Source organism: Pelobates fuscus, chromosome 4, assembly GCF_036172605.1.
Source record: "Pelobates fuscus isolate aPelFus1 chromosome 4, aPelFus1.pri, whole genome shotgun sequence".
Taxonomy (NCBI): Eukaryota; Metazoa; Chordata; class Amphibia; order Anura; family Pelobatidae; genus Pelobates; species Pelobates fuscus.
The window spans coordinates 350,042,107-350,069,877 of NC_086320.1; the positions used below are offsets into that span (position 1 = coordinate 350,042,107).

The 27,771-nt window shown below is 38.9% G+C and overlaps 1 protein-coding gene across 5 annotated transcripts in view; it reads right to left on the reverse strand.

Moving 5' to 3' along the window:
* Positions 1-27,771, reverse strand: part of ARHGAP21 (Rho GTPase activating protein 21) — a 121,227-nt gene that overhangs the window by 34,090 nt on the left and 59,366 nt on the right. For all 5 annotated transcript variants that reach the window (XM_063452557.1, XM_063452558.1, XM_063452562.1 and 2 more), the window contains exons 3-6: positions 26,869-26,893; positions 17,859-17,951; positions 16,211-16,289; positions 13,928-13,982 (exon numbers count right to left, since the gene is read on the reverse strand). In XM_063452557.1, the coding sequence (XP_063308627.1) occupies positions 13,928-13,982; positions 16,211-16,289; positions 17,859-17,951; positions 26,869-26,893 (252 nt within the window). The remainder of the gene's footprint in view (positions 1-13,927; positions 13,983-16,210; positions 16,290-17,858; positions 17,952-26,868; positions 26,894-27,771) is intronic.

A 27,771-nucleotide genomic window follows, 5' to 3' on the forward strand; every position in this document is an offset into this window, starting at 1 on the left:
ACAGTTTGCACAAGAGCACCTGGATGTTCCACAGCAGTACTGGCAAAATATTCTGTGGACAGATGAAACCAAAGTTGAGTTGTTTGGAAGAAACACACAACACTATGTGTGGCGAAAAAGAGGCACAGCACACCAACATCAAAACCTCATCCCAACTGAAGTATGGTGGTGGGGGCATCATGGTTTGGGGCTGCTTTGCTGCGTCAGGGCCTGGACGGATTGCTATCATCGAAGGAAAAATTAATTCCCAAGTTTATCAAGACATTTTGCAGGAGAACTTAAGGCCATCTGTCTACCAGCTGAAGCTCAACAGAAGATGGGTGTTGTAATAGGACAATGACCCAAAGCATAGAAGTAAATCAACAACAGAATGGCTTAAACAGAAGAAAATACACTTTCTGAAGTGGCCCAGTCAGAGCCCTGACCTCAACCCGATTGAGATGCTGTGGCATGACCGCAAGAAAGCTATTCACACCAGACATCCCAAGAATATTGCTGAACTGAAACAGTTCTGTAAAGATGAATGGTCAAGAATTACTCCTGACCGTTGTGCACGTCTGATCTGCAACTACAGGAAACGTTTGGTTAAAGTTATTGCTGCCAAAGGAGGTTCAACCAGTTATTAAATCCAAGGGTTCACATACTTTTTCCACCTGCACTGTGAATGTTTACATAGTGTGTTCAATAAAAACATGGCAACATTTCATTCTTTGTGTGTTCTTCGTTTAAGCAGACTGTGATTGTCTATTGTTGTGACTTAGATGATGATCAGATCACATTTTATGACCAATTTGTGCAGAAATCCATATCATTCCAAAGGGTTCACATACTTTTTCTTGCAACTGTAGGTGGGGGGGAAATTAACCTTGAGAAACAATTTGGAAAAAGAAATATGAAATGATAACGGTGTTCTTTTCCTCCAATTAGTTAAACAACACTCACCAGGTTTTGATGGATGACGTCTTAAAATTATTTGTATGCAGTTGATGGCCAGAAAATTGTGGGAGCTAGAGTTTGACATCCTAGACAAACTGGGGTTTGGTTTAAGACAGGTGTAGGTAACCTTTGGCACCCCAGACGTTTGGTCTACATCTCCAGCATCATGGCTGTAAGAGCATTATGGTAGTTTACAACATCTGGAGAGTGGAAGGTTACCTACCCTGGTCTAGGATATGCAGATAATACAATAACGCAAAAATATTTGGAAAAATACATTAAATTAAAGTTATATGCCTTCAAAGTGTCCCCCCAACAATGCCCTTTATATACAGCCAGCTTCCATTCCTCTCCACCTCTGTCCTGAATGGTATGCAGAGTTGGCAGGTATGCAAAGTACTCATGGCTCACACTGACCCACTCACTTCAATGAAACTCAATTTAGTAGTGTTTTGTAAGCTTTAGGCAGACCCTCCCTCACCAGGAAGAGGCTCCACCAATCAGAAGCCTCATTTTGATGTGTTGGGTTTGATCTTGCCTCATAAAACCCTCCCTAGAAAAACATTTATGGCATAAGTACAAGTAATAAACTGACTGCAGCTATACTGTGTTTGCTATGCGTTTATTAATATATTTGGAGTTGTAGAAATTGGGGAGAAGTACTTGGGTATGTGCATTCAAATACTGAAAATACAAGTTGGGCAAAACAGAGGACAACACAAAAACACTCATTTGTTGTGTCTGAGCTAAAGATCCATAACAACTGAGCTATGCGACGCAAAGTTATTGTACTCTGAAAGAAAATTTAAATGGTGCAGTGGGAAAGGAACCCCTACTGCAGCCAATAGGAACTCATCTCATCAAGTTTACAGGATTGTGAGAAAAATTGACTATTACAATGAAGAAGAAAGAGCACTTTGGGATAGTTTTATCCACTGCTAGGACAACCTGTTTATTCATTTTCAAAAGTATTCCGAAAACAGGCAGTGCAAACATCATGGTAGCCTCGGACAAACACTGAAGAAGGTCCTAACAGTCGTGCATTAGTAGACACAGACACCTCTCAAAACGTGAAGACACCTGGCACTTTTGGTTGTGCCATGAGAAATAGGGTACACCATAGCCCTAGAGCACACAGCGGCACTATTAAATACCCCCAAAGCGGCATTATAGCAGAGAATACTCATTTCAACACTATATAGCACCAGTTGGCTTTCCAGTGACAGCATGTGGCCTGTGCACAACTTTGTCATGAAAGCGTTATTACTTATTACAGAACACTGCCATTTTACACTAACCTTTAGAACAAAATGGAGTAATGTGGGGGAGAGAAAACTATTACAGCCATTTGTGGCCATGGGCTAGATTCTATTACAAGAGATAACCTTAACACTGGTAACTGAATAACCGGTATCCGGTTGCCATCGATGAGAAAAATGCTATTCAGCTAACAGAGTTATGCTTTTCTCCAAGAGAAGAAGCTAGCCCCTGGAGATGTATCACACGTTGAGCTATACCTAACCTGTAGCATTCTGAGGACTACTTTTACAATAGCATACAACAGCTTGCATGTGAAATTCATAGAGTGCAGAGTGATTTTTAACCAGGAAAGAGTCTGTTAAAAGCACAAGCCGCAGGTTTATTAATAATACATTAAAATGGCCTCTTTTCCTCACATTAAGTAGAAATAAGAGCCAGGTTTTAGACAGTGGAGATAAAATGAATTGGATTTTTATTTTGTTCACATAGAAACTAATACAAACTGTGTGCACATTATCACAATGTAGGATGTTTCTCCGTACAATCTGGCATACAAACAGATATTAACACACACACACAGATATATAGAGATAGATATATGCCACCCTTCCTAATAAATCATAGTTTCAATTAAATTATGCAAATGCACATTATTTTCAATGACTCCAAAGCTTGGAGTACATATCACTTAATTTTTATAGCTTTCAAGTTTAAAGGGACACTATAGTCATCAGAACAACTAAAGCTTATAATATTTGTTCTGGTAAGTAGAATCATTCCCTTCAGGCTTTTTGCTGTAAACACTGTCTTTTCAGAGAAAATGCAGTGTTTACATTACAGCCTAGTGATAACTTCACTGGCCACTCCTCAGATGGCTGTTAGAGATCCTTCCTGGGTCATGGCTGCCTAAAATACATCCAAACATTCAGTATCTCCTCCCTCTGCATGCAGACACTGAACTTTCCTCATAGAGATTCATTGATTCGATTCATCTCTATGAGGAGATGCTGATTGGCCAGGTCTGTGTTTGAATCATGCTGGCTCTGCCCCTGATCTGCCTCTTTGTCAGTCTCAGCCAATCCTATGGGGAAGCATTGTGATTGGATCAGGCTACCACTTCTGATGATGTTAGCAGGCAGTGGGCAGGTCTAAAGGAAACCGGGACAAATCATGCAGCTGCAGACTTGAAGTAAGATTTACTATATTTATGGAGGCATGAGGGGCCCAGGGCGGCTAGATGGTGGTTTTAACCCTATAGGGTCAGGAATACATGTTTGTGTTCCTGACCCTGTAGTGCTCCTTTAATGGATAATGAACCTATGCATGTGTGGGACATTTTATCCTGTGGATAACTCATATTGTTACTTATTCATACGACTAACGCTGTGATTATTATTCATGTGTTTCTCTGCTGATATTACACTGTTTATATAATCCAAGAGGAGGTTCTTCCTGTGGGGAGGTCTATCTACTGCCACTGTTTTTGATTGATTTTTACATGTCATTGCCACTATGGAACTAAAAAAAACTTCCAGTCATTAATAAAGTTAGGATTATCTGTTCACTAAAGCTAGGATAATCTGCAATTATCCACAACTGGTTAGTTTCACTACTAATATAGCCTTTTCATTGTAATATAAAGCATGTGTCTAATAAAGAGGGATATTGTGAGTTCATACCCTGATGGGGAGACATGACGGTGTGAAAACAAGCATGTTAAATCTTTGTTCCACTTTGTGGTATTGTGAAGCTCGGGATTCTTTCCAGTTTTAATGTGTTTTCTACGGGACTATGCGCTGCTACCTCTATTTTCTTGTTGAGAGGTATTTAACGCAACCGGTTTTCCAAAAACAGCCTTCAATATTTCTTCTTTAAGAAATAAACAGGAATAGAGTTGATATTTATTTTATCCACGCTAAAACAACCAACATCTTAAAGATTCGATTTATTATTCCAGAATCAGTCAACCTTCGTAAAAACCTTTTATGGGATGGAGGAAGTGTGTACTCACAAGATCAAGGTAAACATATATGGTATATAAACATGGTATATAAGAAGAACAAAGCTTATGGGAAAATGGAATACCTAGAAACGGTTACAGTGAATAATGTCTAAGTGTTTATAAGTATTACGGTAAAAAGGTTTAACGTTGATGCAAGCATTTCTCTTTCCCCATATTGCATTACTTTTGTAAACCAACCGTAATATACTTTCCCATAACCTAGAAACTCTAAAATTTTATCTATTACTTTCCCATCTGTTAAAACAATCAAATATCCTTCCGGCTTAAGTGGCAGAGGTTAACACAGTGAAGGAGTTTAAGCATGCGTGGGATAGACATAAGGCTAACCTAACTATAAGATAAGGCCAAGCATTTAGAAAGTTGGGCAGACAAGATTGGCAGACAAGATGGGCCGAATGGTTCTCATCTGCCATCACATTCTATGTTTCCAATGTAAGCACCTGGTAAAATTGTAACCAGACTAATTGGCAAAACGGTATACCAGGTGAGAGGTTAAAATGCCGCTGGTGTACTTGCAATGGCACAGACTAGTGTCCCAGCTTCAGATCACAGATATACTGGCAGCTCATTGGGCACGCAAATATACATAACGTCATCTAGATACAATGGTGGTCTGGACTTTCAATGGGGTATGGGCTGGTCTGCAGTCACCACTCATTCAATACCCGCTGTAATTGCGCCCCCCCCCCCTTTTTTATAGCTGTACGGGTATCTGCACTGCACGTTACCTCCTTCCTTACAGAGAAACTAAAAACCATAACCACTCATGACAGCAGCTTATGGCAGAAGGGACTCTTCGCTTTATTCCACATCCATTCAATAGTATAGTTCAGCAACAACATGCTAGACATCAATTGCACTATTGACCAACCCACAATGAGATTAGTAAAGATATTACACATGCAAGGCCATAGTAAATCGCAGATTCCATTACCATGGCTGGTGGTTTTATTTATGTTTTTCTGCATCCTGCACAGCCAACAACTAAACTATATATCCCAAGAACTCTAGAGCACTCTGGATCAAGCACAGCCTGGTGTTTACAGTAATTAACAAAGACCCATGCATTCCTGCTTGTGATTTGCAAAAGCCAGGGGTGGCGGAATGGCCACGAACAATAAAATAATCAGGATAATCAAGGCAAAAGTGCAACAGCCATGTATTTATTTTCCTTCGTGATATACCCTATTTTTCTCCTATTTTTGCGTTTTGTCACATCAGAATAAAATAAATAAAAAATAAAAATAAAAAGCACTGAGCATATAAAAAAAAAAAATAAGATACAATCCCTTTTGTAAATTGCTACAGAATTTGTAACTTCATTCACACCGGGTGCAGCTGCACAAATTGAGTTTGTTACCCAGAATAAGGTTTATTTTTCCCCATGACAATCCATTTACATAGAAAGATACCCAGCAGAATTCATGCTAACTTAATTATAGCATACATACAGCACCTGATCGTGCATGTCTGTTACTAGTCTTGCTTAAAGAATCCAGAAAGAATTAAATAAAAGAAAATCTTCCTCCCACTCATCGCATGCAATAGATGGAAAAACACTCCCCCCTATCATACAATGAAGCTCTTTATGTTCCCAAGAGAGGTCCTGATCGCAAACCAGTTAAAAAAACAAAAATGTATTTATTTACTAAATAGTGGATTAACAATTGAGTCACGATATTCACAGCTGAGTGCAAGACATGTCTCCAGTTCTATTTTAAACTAAATTGTATGATTAATCAAATCACTGCCATCATTAACATCCTCTGCTTAGCCAATAAAAGCCCTTAAAGGGATATATATATACACAATTATTTAAAGAGGGTTAATCTAGAATTCTTTATTGTGCATTACTATTGGATCTCCCCCCTCTTCCCAGTCCCTTTATACCGCTCGATGCAGATGTTACGGCCTCTTCCCAGTCCCTATATACCGCTCGATGCAGATGTTACGGCCTCTTCCCAGTCCCTATATACCGCTCGATGCAGATGTTACGGCCTTTTCCCAGTCCCTATATACCGCTCGATGCAGATGTTCCGGCCTTTTCCCAGTCCCTATATACCGCTCGATGCAGATGTTTCGGCCTTTTCCCAGTCCCTATATACCGCTCGATGCAGATGTTCCGGCCTTTTCCCAGTCCCTATATACCGCTCGATGCAGATGTTTCGGCCTTTTCCCAGTCCCTATGTACCGCTCGATGCAGATGTTTCGTCCTTTTCCCAGTCCCTATGTACCGCTCGATGCAGATGTTACGGCCTTTTCCCGGTCCCTACATAGTGCTTGGCACAGGTATAATTACAGTCTTTATGCAGCTCCTGTATAAAGCTCAATGCAAGGATTTTTTACAATTTTTCCAGTGTCTACATACTGTTCAAGGTAGGTACTATTACCGTCTTTTCTCAGTCCTAATATACTGTCCGATGCAGGTGCTGTTATGGCTTTTTCAGAGTCCCTATATACCTGCTTTTCTAAGTCCTTATACCTATCTCAATGCAGTTATTCCAGTTTTTTCTCAGTCCTACGGTATATACTACTCAATGCAGATGTTATCACTGTGATTTACCTGCAGCCCCCCATATATTACTGATTACACATTAAAGCAGAAAAAAAAAAATAAGGGGGGTTTTGCATGTTCTGCATGTGTACTTACAGGTTAAACAAAAAGTCCACTGCACTGCCTATACTCTATATGCAAAAGGAAACTTCTAGACCATTCCAGAAGGAGTTTAACCGGTAAATACCTCTGCCCTTTGCTTTCTTTATTGCTTGCGCGGTGGAAGAGATCTTTAGGAAACCTGCAGGGTTTCATTCTTCTCTCAGTGACATTCATCTCATGTCTTATTTCACAGTCTGAGTGGGTGTAAGATATTTTTGGATTTATTTTTGTCAAAAATATAAACATAGCGATTCGCACAATAAGGTATAGAATCCTAAAAATAAGTTAGCGTGAATATTAATTACTGATGAATCACAAGGTCACTGGGGGGGGAGGGAGGGGGGAAACCTCAAGCTGTGGAACAGAAATTATTTTCCTGTTAGTGTATCCTCATTAGTGGATGCTGACACGGAATATGTCGAGTGTTCACAAATTAACCAATAGCCTCTATTTTCACTAAAAGTTAGTATTGGCTTCTCGTGTGTGGCGATGGGTTTTCCATGAAGCAGCTGTAATACGCAGGGTATTAAAGGGACACGGAGGGGTGCTGTTGGCCTTTTTATTGTATTATATATGAAAGGCATTAAAAATACGCACACACAAATTTATAAAAAGACAAAGCAAAAACGCAAACGCATCCGAATGCTATTTCCCAGTTTTCTTCAGGTCAGGAAGTGACTGAGGCAGCCATTTAACTTGTGATTAAGAATTGCTCAATAGGAACAGCATGCTTTCTGGGAATTAAAGTTGAACTGCCCACTTTCGAACATCGAAAGCTAACCGATGAACTACAAAGCCCAAAAACATTGCACATGCATCAAATGCAACTGTACTGTTCAAGCAAAAAATTTGAGAAACTGTAGGTTGGCAGGGATTAACAGAAGAGGTTAGCGCACATAAAAATAAAAAATAAAAAAACTACTGAAGAAATAAAGTTAGCATAACTATGCCAACCTTCCCACTGCAAATATGTGTGTGTCTCTTTAAGAAGGAATAATGTGTACTACGTTATTGGTAAGACTATTTTTATTAGGTGGCCAAAATATGAGGTAACACAGTAAGATCAAGATGTTCTTCCCACACCAAAGAATTCGCAGATTGGTATTTAACCAATATATACTGCAACACTCAATAGGAGGGGAGGACAAGAGAATTCAGAACCAAATATTTGGATTAGGTGGACAACATCTAGTCGGGTGCTGTTCAAGCAAGCCTACACTCTGAAGAATAGCCTAGATCCTTTCTACCATTTGCGCAAATCAGATTTCTTACTCATTTAATCACGACTCAAATACAAAGTGTTTGGAGTCCTCTATTAAATTCCATATATACAGAAATGGAAAAAAAAAAAAAAAACAAAGAATGAGATTTACTGTTTTAAATGTTTGCTCAACTCCCTACAATCAAAGGCCTAAATCCCACAAAAAAAAAACAAATTTGAACTTTAATAATTGAGAACAGCTCCAGTTAGCCATACGGGACAGAAAGAATTGGAATCATTTTTAAAGATATGAGCACTGGCCCATTCAGCCCTGCAAGAAAATAGCAGAGGTATTTGAAGAATTTCTGATATAGTTATCAAGCTGTTTGCCCCTTGCTTGTTTAAACAGATACAGAAAACCTCTTTGAATATAAAATGTGCGAAAAACATAACACAATAGAGAATCCAAAGTAAATAGTGGTTATGTGATTGTGCCCATTCATTTCATTCATATCTTTACATGCTGAGAGCAAGATGCTAATGTGGAATGATAGGTTAAATGAGGTGCTCCTGAACCTTTTTACAGTAGCTTCAAGGCAACACGCAATATTTCATTTTACACGTACATTATAAAAGGGTTTGCTTCCTTTCAAGAGCTTACTTAGATTTCAGTATAATTTAACAGCATATTAAGAGCATGATTAGAAAGTCAAAATACTTCCCAATACTGGGCTGTTATATACTACAGCATGGAGGTTTGGAGTGGGACAAATATTTCATTTATTAAAAAAAAAAAAAAAAAACACGACCAGGCATTTGGCTTCAAAGGACTATTACACTAGGACATTGGAAAACATGCTAAAATGGTATGACACTGCCAGAGGTTTCCACTGAAGAGATACACATGTTGCACCAAACAACTTTATAGTTTAAATACTGAGCATGAGGCTTCTAGACTGTTCTAGATACTATATGAAACTTTTGTAATTATCGAGACCTGTGTGCCTAATCAAATGATGAATTGTGTGCCTAATTCATCATTTCTCTTCAATAAATATAAATCCCTCCCTACAAAAAAAAAAAAAAAAAAAAAAAAATTACTTAAAGGATCACTAAAGTGCCAGGAAAACAAACTCGTTTTCCTGGCACTATAGTGCTCTGAGGGTGCCCCCACCCTCAGGGTCCCACTCCCGTGGCGCTGAAGGGGGAGGAAGGGGTTAATCCCTTACTTTTTTTCCAGCGCCGGGACTCTCCTCCCTCTTCTGATGTCATCGGCTGAATGTGCATGCGTGGCAAGAGCCGCACACGCATTCAGCCAGTCTCATAGGAAAGCATTATTATTGCTTCCCTATGGATACTTGCATCTTCTCACTGTGAAAATCACAGTGAAGTGCGGAAGCACCTCTAGCGGCTGTCAATGAGACAACCACTAGAGGCTGGATTAACCCATAGGTAAACATAGCAGTTTCTATGAAACTGCTACATTTACAGCAGAAAGGGTAAATCCTAGATGGACCTGGCACCCAGACCACTTCATTAAGCTGAAGTGGTCTGGGTGCCTATAGTGGTCCTTTAAACACTATAGTGTTAGGAATACAAAACTATGTGCCTTTGTACCCCAATCCCCACCCACCTTTTTTTCTACTTATTCCTACTTGGCCACTAGAGGCAGTCTTAATCATTGCAGTCTCTCATAAAAAACTGCAATGTTTCAAATTGCAGGGTTAATTGGACAGGGGCAGTGTACACAGACCACTCCAATTAGATGACATGGTCTGGGTGCCTATAGTGTCCCTTTAAATTGTGTTCAAAGGACCACTATAGGCACCCAGACCAGTTCAGCTTAATGAAGTGGTCTGGGTGCCAGGTCCATCTAGGGTTAACCCTGCCTGCTGTAAACCTAGTTTCAGAGAAACTGCTATGTTTACCTATGGGTTAATCCAGCCTCTAGTGAGAATGCTTTCCTATGGACTGACTGAATGCACATGCGGCTCTTGCCGCACATGTGCATTCAGCCGGTGACGTCAGAAGAGGGAGAAGAGTCCCCAGCGCCGAGGGAGCCCAGCACTGGAGAAAGGTAAGCCTTTAACCCCTTTCTCCCCCTAGAGCCCAGTGGGAGGGGGGCCATGAGGGCGGGGCCCAAAGACCCTATAGAGCCAGGAAAACGAGTTTGTTTTCCTGGCACTATAGTGGTCCTTTAAATTTAAAATTGTATTTTAAAGTGAAGGTGTTCTATATATAGATATGTATATATCTATACATAGCAACATGGTATTCATTACAGAAGTCAGTAAAAACATTTTAAGTCAGGGCTCAACATTTCTAGACTTGAGCTATAAGACCGATACAAAAAGGACTCCCCCCCCCCCCCCCATGACTATAATGCTTGCACGCAGTATTTGTTTTATATTTTTAGCATAGGTAGAAGTTAGAGAAGAATGAGATGCACCTATTGGGCAGGCGAAACGGTAACAGTTCAGTAATTCCATTTGATAACTGAAATGGGGAGAGGTAAAAAAAAACAAAAATTCAAGCGTAAATGGCTGCTCAGCATACTCATTTGCAGCTCACTGAAGATATTGGTGCCGAAATATTTATTTAGCAAGTGAAAAAAAATGAGATATATATATATATATATATATATATATATCAGTGTTTAAGAGAAGGTTTGCTTAAGAACATTAAACGTCAAGTGAAACGTAAACATAAACGTCAAGTGTGTAGGTCAGAAACAGACCATCTCCCTACTGTAAAATGCTGCAGAATAACATGGCACAATTTATTTTTTTCGCCACTGGATGCAACTTTGGGTTTAACCCCTTGAGATAAGAGTGCCTCTGGTGACCTTGTGTCACCATAACAACTTAATTTAAATAAAGTTGTTTTGGTGCCTGAAGTATCCTTTTAAAGTGGCTCTGTCACCCCCATATCAAAAATTTGTATATCAAAAAGATTACTCATTTCGACTGTTTAAATTTTACTGAAATTCAAACACAGTCACAAGATATACAGAGACAAATTAGGGACTACTTTGCCTCAGTAATTTTTTCTACTTTTGACAAAAGCTTGTAATTACCTCCAGCCGTCACAATGCGCAAGACCACAATGCTGACAATCTATTGGCAGATGAAGCACCAGGAGCTGAAGAAAGGACAGATGCCTGCTAGGGACAGGTTCATGTAAGTAAATCTCACCTTTCCCTGCCCCCCTCCCATGACCAATGGGGCCCCAGCGGCAATGTAACGTCGAGATCTTTGCAAATTATGCAAAAACCCTAGACAGTAACAGAGTCACTTTAAAGGGAACTATAGTCCCAAAAATAACAAAACGCTTTTTTGGGACTATAAGTTTACGTCTATTATTGTGACCTCTGTTAACCTGTTTGCTTATATACAACTGAAGTTAAATCTTCTTTACTTACTCCGCTGCAGCCACCCACTATGCCATAAGCATGCCTGCTGATATCTTGTGCAATCCAGGACCACTAGAGGTGTATTTACCCCATCAATTTAAACATTGCTGCACCCAGATTACTTCATTGTGGCCTGGTTGACATTAATGGTCCTTTAAGAGTGGTTTGTAGGAAGATAATATGATTGAGGCCATATGCCTAAATATAATATAAAGGAGTAGCACCTATAAATATTCTATATAACTTAAGAAAAATATATAAAACACAATAAAACCGTATAATAATAAAACCGTATAATACATATTGAATCAGTTACGGAACCTAAAATGTAAAATTGTGAAAAAAATAAAGCTTAAAACAAAAAATAAAAAAAAAAAACAGATGAAAACATATACACAAAGCATCTCAGAATGCGGAGGGTGCGGAACCCTTTTTTGCGGAGTTCGCTCTATAAACAGCACAGAGGAAAAAAACTGAACATCATGAACACGTCTAGATCCACATAATCTGTTTAGAATGTATCTAGCTCAGAGTATCAAAAGAATTGTACTCTGCATAAACAGTCACGGTCATATTTCCATAAAACATGGGCTTTATATGTGTTTTAAGAATCGGTTTCTATAAAAGGTTACTTTTTAAAATGCAAGGTCTCTTTTTAAGCGCAAGTGAGTTCCATTTATAACTAGAAATTCCATCAAACGTAGGCTAAAAAAATAAATTATAAAAATCCAAAGAATGCTTGTAACGCCATCTGAATGGCAGAATGAAGTGTCAGTTGTGTCACTTAACCCTCATTAGGGCACGTATACAATGGGACTACATCAAGATAAAGAAGTGAGTCATTCAAAGTGTTTACAGGTAAATATTTCTGGGCTATATGCAATTCCACAGAAAGCAAGCAACTATAAGAGTAAACAGGCGGGGTTCAAGCCTCAGGTAGTTAAACCAAAATATATTACCAGTTAACCCGCTTAACATACTTTCCAGCACTACAAATGGACAAAGGGAGACAATTCGGAATTCGGGATGTGATTGGGGGAATGGCCAGGGGCTATCTTGAGATATTTTAGATGCCTTACCAAGAATAATAAAACTAATAGCAATTTATCATAAGAATATATATCTTATTTACACAGACTGATTTCTAAACACAGTTGTTGTAGTTTAAATATATGTTACTATGAGTATTATTGCTGTGGAGCACTGTTATACACTCAGACACACCAATACTATGGTGCTCCTAGAAAATAGGGACATTAGGATAGAAGAGAGACAGGGGGATTTGGGCCCAAAATAGGGATTGTCCCTCCTAAACAGGGACACACTACACAAAACTTCGATTCAGAATAAACAAACTGGACAAACATTTAAACTGGATACCATTCTACACAGAGAATAAACGTTTACATTGTAATATTCACGGTGGAACCTGAAAAATGAATGAGCCAGTTCTGCACACATGTATACGTGCTACACTTGACCTACTCTCCTAGGTGGCTTTATTAAATCTGCCTGACTACACAGCCAGAGTCATTACATTAGAAACCTCTTCATTAATTCTTCAGAATGTTATGTTTAATTTGAACATTGGGCTCAATCATTCAGCACACAATTCTAATTTTGATGACCAATCAAAGTATGATAGGTAGACACATACAGTTCTCGGTCATGTTTACTGGCAACTTATGGAGCTAACTAGACCATCATCACTTGGATACCTGAAATGATGCATTTTAAGGAGTGTTATATTAAAAAAACAAAAACAAAACCACAAAGAACACTACCAAGATTTTTATTTTAATCAAATATGTCCTAATGTTTATAATTTGAATAGACAGTCAAATTGTCACAGTCCACAGACAAGAATGTGCACATTCAGCAACAGTGAATTGCCTGTCAGACTGCACTTAGTGGACTACCAGATTTGAAGATTTTGTCTAATGTGATGACTGTAACCAAAGCAAGCTGGTTGGAAACCCTGAAAGTAGAAAATAATCCCCAACGTCATTTATGAACTGTAGGTTATACATTTCACACGATCAATGGAAACCTGCCAACTAATTAATCCACCAGCCTGCAACAATCTGATCATCACAAAGTCATGTGGATTACAAGTCACACGGAGTCAGGCATACATGCAGGCTATAAACTGTAATGGCAAAATCACCAGCACGTTTTTAGATTAACCCACACTGACTCTAGGACTGTACAGAGCATCACACCACCACTGTAAATACTTGACAAGGGACAGGCACAACACACCAAAAGGCTACTGCTCCTATTCTAATCGAATGTATTCGTATTATTTGCATTTCTTATTTTATTATTCTTTTTTCACAATTCGATTCTACAGACTGTCTTGATGGAAAACAAAACAGACAGTCATAATAACAGCAGAAATTCTTATTAGAATGATAAAGACTAGAGACATTAACTTACCAATTGGAGGATGTCTTCATCTTTTGGCATCACACTGAGTTCTAACGTGGAACCACTAGAACAGAAAGTGAAGACAGTTTAAAGTTTAATATCTGGTTTATTCGATTTTCACAACAGCTCTATATCATGTGTTTATTTTAAGGGCTAGCGGAGTCAAAGAGTACATGTTAAGGCTGGGGTGACAATAAATGTGTCACATGAACAAAGTGGCTGGTCCGGCATTAAGGGGATCTGCGCATGCACTAAAGCATCCCTTACTTTACAATTTGCCAAATTTAAATGAGGCTTTTTAAAATTAGTTTTTACTCATTTTACAACATTCCTTTTTTTCTGGCACAGCAAAGACACTTTACTCAAATGGGACTTCTAGGGAAATAGGCAATTTTACAGCCCAATAACATATGAGGAAAAGAAGTTCATTTTTAATAAGCTTTATTTATATTTCACTGGAATCATTTTAATTTTCAACATGCACCATTGTCAACCCAAATTAATTCCAAGGCTATGCAAACCTTTTTTTTTTTTTTAAATCTATTAGCTCACCTAGGTTGTACCAAAAGGTATAAAGGTAATAAACGTGTGAGTAAAACTTTGAATGTTCCGTGCAGCTGTTATTTTTACAAGTATTTGTAGAAGATGAAGATGAGTTCTATGAAAAATGATGAATGAAGAAGCATGTGTACTGCTGCATATTAATGCTTCATAAGAACTGAAAATGAGAGTGCCTGTTATTACTGTATATACTGTCATCTTTAATATGTCTTTGTACAACTTCAACAAAGATACAAATCAAAATATCGAAGTGTCAAACATTCTCAAAAACGGCTTGAGAAAAAAAAATCTTCATAATGAATAATTGAGAAAACACATTTCAAATTCAAATGGACTTAATTGAACTATGCAAATGGCTAAAAGGAACACACTTGGCATAACCACTTCAGCTTGTTGAAGTGGTTATGGTGCCAGTGTACAGTCCCTAAAAAGCCCAACATTAAAACAGGGCTTTAAATTGGAGCTCACAGCACTGCCTGTGAGCCGCGTCAGTCAGAGAGAGCCATGAATTACACTTCCGGGCTACATGAAGGGGACATGCAGGTGCTGCTACCTAGGGGTGAATGCTCTCAAGCACCAAGACTGACATGTCTTCAGACAATTGTGTGTTCGTGTAGACTCAGCACAGAGACTGGCAGTCTTTGCATTTTCAAAATCTCAATGTAAGGGAGCAGCACCTGCAAATCCCTCCACATCAGCGTTTTTGCTTTTTCTAGGAAGACATTTTGATGGCTTTGGTCTGGACAGAATCAGGTGGTCCCAAATGAAGGAAATAGGACTTCTGACTGCATCAGGACACTAGCACAGGACCAGACGTGCATGGACTATCTTTACAATCTGTATAATTTGTGTATAAGTGATTTAAAGGTTCTTATTTTGAGGGCAATTTAGTTGCAACAACTTCTGAATACCATGTGATCAGGGAAGAAATGCATGGACTGTGAGAAAAGATTTTTACCAAATTGGAAAACAGAAATTTAAAGGGACACCATAGTCAACCAGACCACTTCAGCTTAATAAAGTGGTCTGGGTGCCAGGTCCCCCAGGTTTTAACCATTCATGTGTAAACATATCAGTTTCAAAGAAACTGCTATGTTTACATAGCAGGGCTAATCCACCCTCTAGTGGCTGTCTGACAGCCACTAGAGGCACTTCTGCGACGCTGGATGCGAAAATCGCATCGAGCGTGCAGAACATCCATTTAAACTTTCCTATGGACAGTTTAAATGGGCACGCGGCTCTTGCCGCGCATGCGCATTCCGCTCCACTCGGGAGCCAACGTCGCGGTGAAAGGAGAGGTGCTGGATTAAGGTAAGGATTAAGGTAAGGAGGGGGACCCTGAGGGTGGGGTGGGGGGGGGGGACCTAAGGGTTATATAGTGTCAGGAAAACAAACTATGGTGATCCTTTAAGAAAATCTGTGTTTTATTTTGTAATTTGAACAGGTGATTAGGTAAGAATACAAAATGCAGCAACTCCACGAGCAGAAAAGAGCTCATCTGACTACCACAAAACTCTAATCCTTAACAGCAGGAGAGACCAATGTTCAATATCAGAGACATTGAACAAGAGACATTTTCTTTACTCCGTAATGGTTTAGAAATGTTTGTTTACATATTAGCTAATATAAGAGACATGTTGGATGTAGAGGATCGCCCTACCCAAAGTAATGTATTAGCAGTGCATGTATTAAACAAAACTGGATAACAACTCTTAAAAGAAGTCTACTTACCTGTTCTGGATTAGAGCAATTACTTGAGAGTAGGTTTTCCCGATCACACTTTCACCATTCACCTTAATGATTCTGTCCCCTAGAAAAAAAGAACCGAACATTGTATTAAACACACACACACACACACACACACACACACACACACACATATATATATAGGTTCTATACAACAACTCGACACATCGATTATTCTAGATCAGTTTAGTAGAAAAGACAATATACACTTTAAATTATTTTGCTATTCTTACTAAACCAGTGTCTCACCTATCAGTCAATCCCAAGTATTCTTCTACAAAGAGAAGTGTCTCAGCGAGAAACAAAACATCCCAATGTATTAAAGAAAACAGGCTTTGTTGGATCCAGCAGCATTTCCATTAATCAAATAGGATTAATAGAACTGCTTAATTAACAGATAGTCACTGTGCAGACCTGTACATTGATACATTTTCCAATTATGCATGCACGCTTCCATAGTTCGGTGTCTTTACAAAGAGGCTATAAAGCAAGGTAGCACGGCATGTCAACTCTGTAGAAATATTTAGACAGGCATGCTAGGATAAGTTGTCCAATAGGTTGGTCAATATAGGCTGCCTATACTCCGTGTGTCGATGACGCACTTCTATACGGTCTGAAATGTCCTGAATTTCAGAAACCGCGCACGCACACAAAAACCATTTAAAATTTTACTTAAAATCGTCTATCTCAGCAAACAGATTTGTGGATTCAATCCCACCATATGAATATTATGTTACCCCAATATCGGTGGGTCCTACACCAATTCCAACGTAGGAGTCAAATTAAATCACACCTGGCTAAATTAACTAGTATATTTAATTAATCTGTTGCAAGAGCATTGTGAATATATATAATGCTACATTAATGGGATTTAAAATACGGTAAATAAATTAAAAAATGCAGATATAGAGCAGTCTGCATTGTGAGTATATACATTAAAACACTATCACTTTAATTGTTTAGTTGGAACTTTTTTTAAATTGCATTCATTTTGCTTTGTATATAATAACAATGCTCTAACAGATTCTTTTAATACAGTTTAGTTCATTTAGCACGTTTGAATTGGTGTAGGACCCACCAATAAAGGGGTACTGGGGCATAGTGCTGGGCTATGCTTTATCCCCATATTTGTTTGCTGAGATAAGAGATTTTAAGTAGCCTTGTAAAACGTAAAAACTATTTTTGTGTGTGCGTTGTTCCTTCATCTGTATTTTTTATTTATTTGTGTCTCTAGGGCAGCATCATTGCTCACTGCTGAGAAATGCATGTTCCGGGTGTGCCCGAATTCCCTTTCTTTTCTCTGAATTTCAACGTAGTGATTACATATGTAAATATGCACTAATGTAACACTTCCATACAACCTGTGGCAGAGATTGTCTTTTGGTGACTGGGGGTCCAGTGACATGACCCAATTCAAAACCTTTATCTGGTTTGTTATGGAAATTAGTAAGAACGGCAGCACTCACGGTCTTCAAATAAAATGTCTTCTTTATTCCGCAAGATTAAAACATGGGATCATGGTTTGTTGTGGAGGTATGGTGGCCCACTTAGATCTTTTAAATAATACATTAGAAAGGTTGTCACCACATGCGGACACATATGTATGACCAGATTTTGATAGGGTTTACTGCACCTGTACAGAGCCCGGCTCCATGTGCGGGACCTCCTTCTTTAACTTGTTTAACAAATATGGTATCCATTGGCTCCAGACGGTTTCGCTGCCTACCTGCAAGAGACAATGACTTTTATAAGATTTGACGGGGAACAAAGAGTGACGAGAGTCTGTTTGGGTCTTTATTATAACATGCAAAACGGATTACTAAAAATACATCACAAGTTTTTTTTAGATAAATTCTTTAAAAGGGCGAAAGGGAATTATGCCATCAGACAAACATTGTAACATCATTGAAATAGCAACTGCCTAATCCAGCCCAGATTACAAACTTACATAACGATGTATATATTGCTCTCATTTGCATGAAACAATGAGCGTTAATTCATTGTAACACACGTGGTAAAGTCAACCGTAAGCTTGTTTGAGCAGGGCCCTCATTAGCCGATTGTTCCTGTAAGTTTTTGTAATGGTCTCATTCATTGTTAAATCTCATTTGATAATATTGTAAAGCGTTCTGGAATATGTTGGCACTATATTAATACCAGTAATAATAATAATAACCATCATTTGTCATAGCACCACCAATATATCTATATATCTATATCTACTACTAATAAGCAATTTATCATCCTAAAAGTCCAAGACTATTTAACCAAACTCAAATCATATAGAACTATATGCCATTAATTCTCCTTCTGCTGAGGGCTTTGGGATGTTCTCTGAAGTTTAGAAACTTCTTTGACAATGCTCCAGGTAATCAGTCAGGATTTCCCACCCAAGGTCTAGGTCAGGGGTCGTCAACCTACAGCGTGTGCCATGCATGGCACTCAAGGTTGCACTGGCCTGTCAGATATCTGCTAGTGCAAACTGACAATTGCAGGTGGTTCAGATCACTCCATCTCAACACTTATGAACGGGTGCCTGCACTGGAGTAGAGCAGCCCACAGCAGTTATCACAGATTTTGACCTGCATCTGGCCAACCCGGTGCCCACTGGATCCCAGAGAAGCCACCCACACAGTTAGATGTACGCAAAATAAGCTTTTCTCTTATACAAATAATATAAATAGCCCACACACAAAGTCCCTACAACACCAGTGACTATCCACATACACGCACACAACCTCACAAGCAGTCCCACACATATACACACCACCAAACAATTCAACACGCAGCCTCTTACACAGCCCACATTCATATGTATGATACACAATATCACCAACTTCCCATGAACATATACAATATGACAGTCCACATACACAAATACAATGGTACAAAGCAACCGCAGCACCAATAACTAACACAAGCAGAATACAGTAACACACATATCAACGTTAAAAAAAATAAGATCAAGGGACTTCAATATCTTGTTTTGGCACACTACTACTAAAAGGTTGCCTACCCCTGGTCTAGGTCTTGGTGGAAGCCTACCTTCTCTTGCCAGTTTTAAGAAGATTGTTTATAAACTCACAGTATAAAAAAAAATCTGGAAACCTGAAGATTTTCTATAGACAAAGTTTCCAAAAATCATTAACAATCAGACCTTTTACATACAAACGTTAAGGTTGCTTTATCCTGGAAAGGACTGACCTCTCTGTGGACTTCCTAAAACCCATTCTCCCGAGAGGATTAATATCCAAGTGCAACATAAAAAAAACAAAACTAATTAATGTAGCAATAGCAAGAGCTCAACTTAACATTTTCTAGTGACACTAAACTGCTGCCCTCTGCTGTTGGACAATCTACATACAGTAGTGGTATGCGAGCCATTATAGAGAATCAAACGTATCCTGGCAGAGATAATGAATCTGTAGGGCCAGATGGACGATGACAGATTAAACCGCTCATCAGGAACAAAGAAAACAATCAAACTCCTCTAAATATCTGTTCTGACAATCCATGTCAAAGTCTTCTACACTAGTCTTCTCCAGCTGGAATGTTTTAAGGTGGACCATCACACATGTGTAATATAAGTCCACATTTTAGTTTTTGTTTTTTTCTAGCATTAACCTGAAAACCTAGATTTATTTAAATTGCTTGGGCAGCTGCCAGGAAAAAAAAAACACATATAAATGAAAAAAAAAAGAAAATCTCATACCTTGAATGTCAAATTAAATTATCTTATGTATTTAAATTAGACTGGGATGAAGTCTCCCAACATACAGTGTAGATTTTTTTTTAATATTGAAAGTCCTACATATATTCACCAGATTCACACCACAAAGCTCTAGTGAAACTTTTCAATTTACTGGCTGGTATTCTTTAGGAACATTTTGTGGAAGATCTCCACCCCCAATTAACTTTTATTTTTCTTCACACCTTAGAACTGTGCATATGCACTAAATCTTAAGCTAGTCCCATAAGTAGTTATGGGGCCACTTTCAGATCTTGTTGAGGGTCCCACATTGTTGGGCATTATACTAGCACTATGAGCCTGAATCACACATGCCAACAAAACCAAAGTACCAATTTCTCTATATACCCAGTATTTCAAGAAGAAACACTGCACATACAGATTGCTTGGATCCGGAGGCTGGATTAACCCTGTAATCATTCTGGATGTTACCATTTGGTATACCTGTGGAGTGATTATGGCAACATCCACATGCAACTAAAAATTCAGTCAACTAGTTAAACGTGTAACATTCTCAAGAATTAAACTCTTGTTCCTTAGTATCTAAATGGGTTTACATCCTATAATTTAATCTTGTGACACACGTGGCCAATAATTACCTCTACTACACACCTTTCCTGGCATGCAGGACAAAAGCACTTTGCAAACAGAGGAAGCCCCATCTGTGCAGAAAATAATGCAGGTCAGCCATGAACAAAATCACCGTTCTACTCTTCGAATAATTATTTTGGGTGAACTATGGCATCAATATTTTATTATAATGACAGTCAGGTTGTTGATGAGTAATAGGCAATTATTTAGTAAAAAAGGTTCAGTGTGCAGATAGAGCTGGGTTTTATATAACCCTATGTCCTCATCCTCTGTAATTTCAGATTGCAGATTAACTTGCATGCTTCGGTAAGCAAATGTAGGCTAATAAGTATCTGATTTCAATAGGTTTATCAGCCATGACGAATGATACCAATTCCAAAACACACGAAGATGCAGAAGTCTGTTACACAGCTGGATAAGTTACAAAATGGGGCTTTTGGTTGGCACAGTCTAATGAAGGTTTGTAATAACAGGAGGACAGGTTGATCTCACAAGCTTCCAAGTTCATTAGATGCCTTCTTTCAAGGGACATCGGTCCGCACCGAATGAAAAGCTAAAGTCGTCTTTATTATACACAGTATATATTTAGATTTTTACCCTAGTTACAGCCACTACTCCTATATATGGGTATATACTTGTGTCCTTCCAATCACTGCCCATCAGTTAAATCTATACTCCAATTCTAAGCTACACAAAACGCTCATGAAAACCTGGGATCCAAAACTATAAAGAAGCAGAGTTTTCCCATCTATGAATTTGTATAATGCATAAAATGAGCAAGTCCTGCTTGAATGGGTTAGTTGAGGGACAGCAGTTCATTGATTGTTGACAACCAAATAGACATTAAATTCCAGGGAAGGATGAAAGAGTTTGGAGTTAATGATCCTGACCCACGTAGTCAGTGGTAACCCACCATTCTAGAGACGAGGGAACTTGCAAAGTCCATTACTAGCTGTGCTGGGAACCGGGTGTTAAAGGGACACTCCAGGCACCCAGACCGCTTCTGCTCATTGAAGTGGTCTGGGTGCCAACTCCCACTACTCTCAACCCTGCAAGTGTAATTATTGCAGTTTTTTTTATAAACTGCAATAATTACCTTGCAGGGTTAACTCCACCTCTAGTGGCTGTCTACTAGAATGCCACTAGAGGTCACTTCCTGATTTATAGCAAAGATTTTCTTTGCTAGAGCGTCGCTGGACGTCCTCACGCTGTGTAAGGACCTCCAGTGTCGCTCATTTCCTCAAAGGAAAGCATTGAAAATCTTTTTCAATGCTTTCCTAAGGGAAGCGCATTAGGTCTCCTCGGCTGGTGGGTGGGATCAGTCTCGCCGACGGAGACAGTAAAAGGAGCGGCGCGGAGGAGGCGACAGCGACGAGGGACATCGTTGCTGCCTCAGGTAAGTGACTGAAGGGGTTTTCACCCCTTCAGAAACAGGGGATTGGGGGTGGGAGGGAGAGGGTACCTCCAGTGCCAGGAAAATTTATTGTTTTCCTGGCACTGGAGTTTTCCTTTAACCCCTTAAGGACCAAACTTCTGGAATAAAAGGGAATCACACATGTCACACATGTCATGTGTCCTTAAGGGGTTAAAGTAGATTAGTAGATTAAGATGTTTATTTTATACAATAAACAAGACAAAACCATGAATAATATGCTAATCCTCAGAAACAAAACTAAGAAAATGTTAAAGAGGATCTATCACTTAAAAATTGTTGAGGAAATTACGGTTACCTACAACGGGTTCTGTGATATATATATAACCCATTGTGGGGAAAAAAAGTTGTAGGTAACCGTAATTTCCTCAAAAAAAAGAAATATACTGTATGTTAATTATAGAGATAAGTAAAGATATTCTTGAAAATTCTGGGAAATAATTCCCTTTTAATGTTGGTTTGTTAGATTTGGTTTCTATATATTTGACATACCACTAGATGGTGCTATTTTCTACACAATAGCAGTAGAGGACGTGGCTGTTCTATGGTGGCCTTTCCTGTTTTTTGAGGTGTACCACAGATACAAATGTGAAGATATTGGATCTGCTGTAATTACACTAGTAATGCTATTGGTTTAAATACTAAATAGTTTCAAGTCAAATGTGCAGAGTTATTGACCAACGTTCACAGTGACCTGAAACAATATTTTTGATACCAGCCATGTGTATATAATGCATTACATATCCATAAAATATTAAAACCGTCAAATAAAAAGAACCACAACACAGTATTCTTCTTGCAGGATTTTTCCATCCAAATACGGATTGACATCCTACACAAATGAGTTTTTTTCTTCCCCACGCTTAGGGCTAATAAATGAATCTGTTTTATCTAGATATTTTACTTTAGACTAGGTATTTTGAAGGGAACTATAATTACTTCCTCCTGGCGCTGAGACCACGTAGGAGAAGGACAAGCCAATAGGAAAGCATTGGGAAGCTATTGAGCATGCGTTGCAAAATGCTGCACCAATCAGCATCTCTTCATAGAGACGCTTTAAATCAATGCATCTCTATGGGAAACGTTCAGCTCCTCCATGAAGATAGACTCTTTAGGGTCTAGATAGCTAGTTAGGAGTTGGTTTATTTCCCCTCCCCCCCCCTCCTCCACCCCCTCCAAATATACAATTCTTAAAGGAACAGGCCATAGACACCAGAACCATTACATTAAGCTACAGTGGTTCTGGTGACTATAGTGTGCCTTTAAGAATTGTATTTGTCGTTGGGGGAGAAAAAAAAGCTAACTTTTTTTTAGCAGACTCCTATATATAAAGCAAATTTGTCAAGCCCCGTCAGAATACATGGGCAGGATGGGAATGGCCCCTCCCCCACTTCTCATATCTTGCTAGCACTGTATATAAACAGTGCAGGAACATTTAGTGCCAGAGTTAGGTATTTTTATTTTAGAATCTAGGTGAATTGGTACTCTCTTTCACTGTACTTGGGGTGATTTTGCCTTCCTGCCAAGTTTTAGAACCTACTTGTCACTTTATGTGGCAGGACTGTTTTTATTACTGTATTGTAACACACTTAAAGGAATACAAACATATTCCAGACACTCTAGTCCTTCTATGGCTGTTTAGGTGCCCGGCTCCGCTCCGATCATGGTTAAACTTACCTTTTCTCCCAAACCGCACTGATCTCGCCACAGCTGGCTTAGCCTCCATGGCTGTGATCCTCAAACTCTCAGCCAATCCAATGCTTTCCCAGAGAAAAGCATTGGGAGGCTATTGTGCATGTGTTGCTAAATTACGCGCTGCACCAATCAGGATCTCCTCCGAGATAATGAATTGATGCATCTCTATGGAGAACGCAGAGACCCTACATGCAGTGTGTGGGGACGCTGAATGCGGCCAATGCTGCACGCTGCAATGCTGCACGCTGGATAGCACTGACACAGAAAGCCCCTTTAGTGGCAGTCTGAGTGACTGCCACTAGAGGCATTACTTGACACCAATGTAAACACTGCCTATTCACTGACTTGCAGGGACAGGAAATAGACACCAGAACCACTGCATTAAGCTGTAGTGGTTCTGGTGACAATAGTGTCCTTTTTAAATTTAACCTCATCACAGATACACATTGACAGAAGGAAACAGAAGATGGCCTTGTGCTCCATTTACATTACAATGGCAACCATGGGAGCAGAGCTTTATTTAAAAATTGCCTGCATTCAAACAGGAAAGGGGGAGGGTGGGGGTTATAAATGTGTAGTTGGTTATTCAGTCTGTAGGTCTGTTTTTTTTTTTTGCAGATAGTTTCAATATTGCTCAGGAAATCATTCCTGGCCTATATGGTCCTATTCTGGCTCAGCATGGAATATTGGGCTAAGCAGAAAAGGCAAAGCATAATAACTATGGCTGGCGATAATGCATCTACAGGAATACATCCACACCGATTTAGAATATTAAACAACCATTAGAATACACCTTTTCTTGTATATTGTGCCACTCCAGTCGTATTATTAAACTCAATTCAGCATAATAATCAGCAACATTGAAAGACGATACCTGTATAAAAGACACCTGGGAGCCAGAAATGTTGCCGATTGATAGGGGATCAAATACTTATTTGACTTATTGACATGCAAATAAATGTTACTTTTTTTTGTTATTCTGTCTCTCACTGTTAAACTACACCTACCATTAAAATTATAGACTGATCATTTTTTTTGTCAGTGGACAAATGTTCAAAATCAGCAGGGGATCAAATACCTTTTTCCCCAAATGGTCTTTTCTTCAGACCGGTACACCACATACTTCTAGTATGGGCCTATACAGGCACATTGAGGATATAGATATAGATATAGACACACATACATACACCATATATGTGACATAGAGATTTGCCAAAAAGCGACATCACACATTCTTTTAGCACAGAGGATTAAGCCTCACCCATAAACCCTTGAAAGGAAGACTTAGAACCTTCACTTTCACATGGATTCAGAGCAAGTTGTTTATTTGCCAAGACATTACAATTAAGGCCAGAGGAGACTGACATGGGAGAGGTGGGAGGCTTGTGCTCCAGTAATAGGGCACCCAGGTACATACAATGCCTTTAAATCTTTGCGGTATTTGGATGCATAAGAAAGTAGCGGCTGAAGCTTTCAGATTTCTCAGTGACAATTCTTCCTTTACATAAACAGAACCTTTTTAAAAGGACAAAAGACAGACGATGCATGATACACACAATGGCTGACAACACTTCAAATATCCTATACAAACAAGAAAAGTCTGTCTACTTACCAGTTGTTTGTATAAAGCACATTAACTAAACACATATATAGCTTCCTATTCTTAACAGGGGGGTGGGGGGGCGCAGGAGAGATTTAAAAAATGGAAGAGATTTCTATATTGATGTTAATTCACCAAGGTGCAAATTTTGGGAAATGCAAAAGACCAAAATAAGTTAATAAATATATATAATAAAATTTGCAATCCCCTTGTTATCAAATGAATAAATGCCATATATACAGTGTACTATTTACCCACAGTCATTCAACTGAAACAAATGCAGGGATCATTAGCTCAAGCACGGATTGTTCATGATCATGTCACCCACCTATCCCCATCACTAGATGGTTGATCACTTGAACAATCTTAGTCTATAGAAAGTTGGCAGTTCCAGTAACAGACCAACTCCTTAAGGACGGACATTGATGCGCTGGTGGGTAATAAGAATGTACGTGTTCTATTTTATTTTAGCCGATGAAATACCCCCTTTCCAGACTCTATGCTTACCTAGATTTCAGTAAGGCTTTTGACACTGTTGCACATAGAAGGCTTATTAAGAAACTGCAATCTTTAAGTTTGGATTCCAATATCGTTGAATGGGTAAGGCAGTGGCTGAGTGACAGTCAACAGAAGGTTGTAGTCAATTGAGTATATTCAAACCTCAGGGATCTGTACTTGGACCCATTCTCTTTAATACTTTTATTAGTGATATTGCAGAAGGTCTTGATGGTAAGGTATGTCTTTTTGCTGATGATACGTTAAGATATGTAACAGGGTTGATATTCCAGGAGGGATCAGCCAAATGGCAAATGATGTAGGTAAACTAGTAAAATGGTCAGAGTTGTGGCAGATAATGCTGAAATGGTTCTTATCTGCCGTCTCATTCTATGTTTCTATACCAGAGGTGCCAAATAGGTAGATCACCAGATGTGGTAAAACTACAACTCCCATGATGTTTTGCATGCCTTTAGAATTAGAAAGCATCATGGGTGTTTGGCAACCCTGCTCTATACCACACTACTGATAGATGATAAAGGAGTGAGACCCAGAAGTGAGGCTTGTACAACAGAATATTTAACAGTTAAAAAAAAAAAAAAAAAAAAAAAAATATTATTGGTATTCATATAGCGTCAACTTATTCTGCCGTGCTTTGCAATATTAATAAAGGGGAATCTAACAACATATGGGACAAACTATTACAAATTTTGACAGGAACAATATGATGATTGGGGGGGATAGTACCCAAGTGACAAGGAACGTAGCAGAATCGGAAGGCGACCATGAAGAATGGACCTATTAATTAAGTGGAGAGAGGAGGATATAATTTTGAGGAATGACAGTTACCCTGGCAGACCATAGGCTGTTCTGGGAGGTGGGAGAAAATAGCAAAAGTTTGATTAAGCTTTGCTATAAATTAGCTTGTCCTTGATTAGCTTGTCCCTTCTTTGTGTTCTATCCTAAAAAGTGACATTGCCGCTCTGAATATACCTTAAAACTTGCCAATGCCGCAAACGCATGGCAAAGCGCAGTCATGGATAAAAGCATTACATTAACATTAATAACCAATTAAGTCTTACCTCCTCTGTTTCCATTATTATCATCCTAAAAGACAAAAATAAAAAATAAAAGTATTAGCAAGATAAACATGGACACCAATTATTTCATATTAAACAGATTAAAACACTATACAAAAGTCCATTTCAATCAGTGGCTACCCCATCCTTGTGCTGCACTGTAGAGAGGAACGGAAGCCAGGATGTAGAGGTGCCAAGCACCGGAGCTTAAACTTCGGGTTTAAACCATTGCCAAATAGTTCCTTTAATGCTAGTTGTGTTGCAGGATGTATAGGAAGGGTTTTATAAGAGATGACACTTTGCTTAACACCCCACAATCAAACAACTATAGGGATTACTGTTTTATTACATTCACTTTAAGAAAGGTTCCATTCACCCATTATAACATATCAAGACATGCCATTGCTACTGTATTGTTTGCATTGTCTAAACCAAGTAGAGAAGTAAATACAGGTAAAGGTAGCCTAAACAATGCTATCTTACACGAACCATGGAAAGCCCATACCCTCAGTTAACGTCAGAGATAGCTGGATGCACTAAACGGAGACACACAGATCTGCCAGATATAAAGGAATTAAACCAGTTTAAGACTGTGCATTCCAGTGCATAGAATTATTCCCAAGTAAAACATAAAACCCCATTGTCTGGAGTCAGATGTCACAGGATTAAGATTCAGCACTTATTCCCTGCCCCCAGTCATGTCATTCAGTAAACATACCAACCAATGCTTTTTAGGTCCGTCAAATTTAGGTCAAAATCTCTTTTAGTGTGCCAGGTGATTAAAACTTAAAATGACCTCTACAAAGTGTTCAACTGGTTAGCAACCAGACGATGAGTCAGGTTATGAAAAAATGTTTGATCGCAGATTGCTGTGGAGGTGGATGAAAGAGCATCACCCCTTAATGA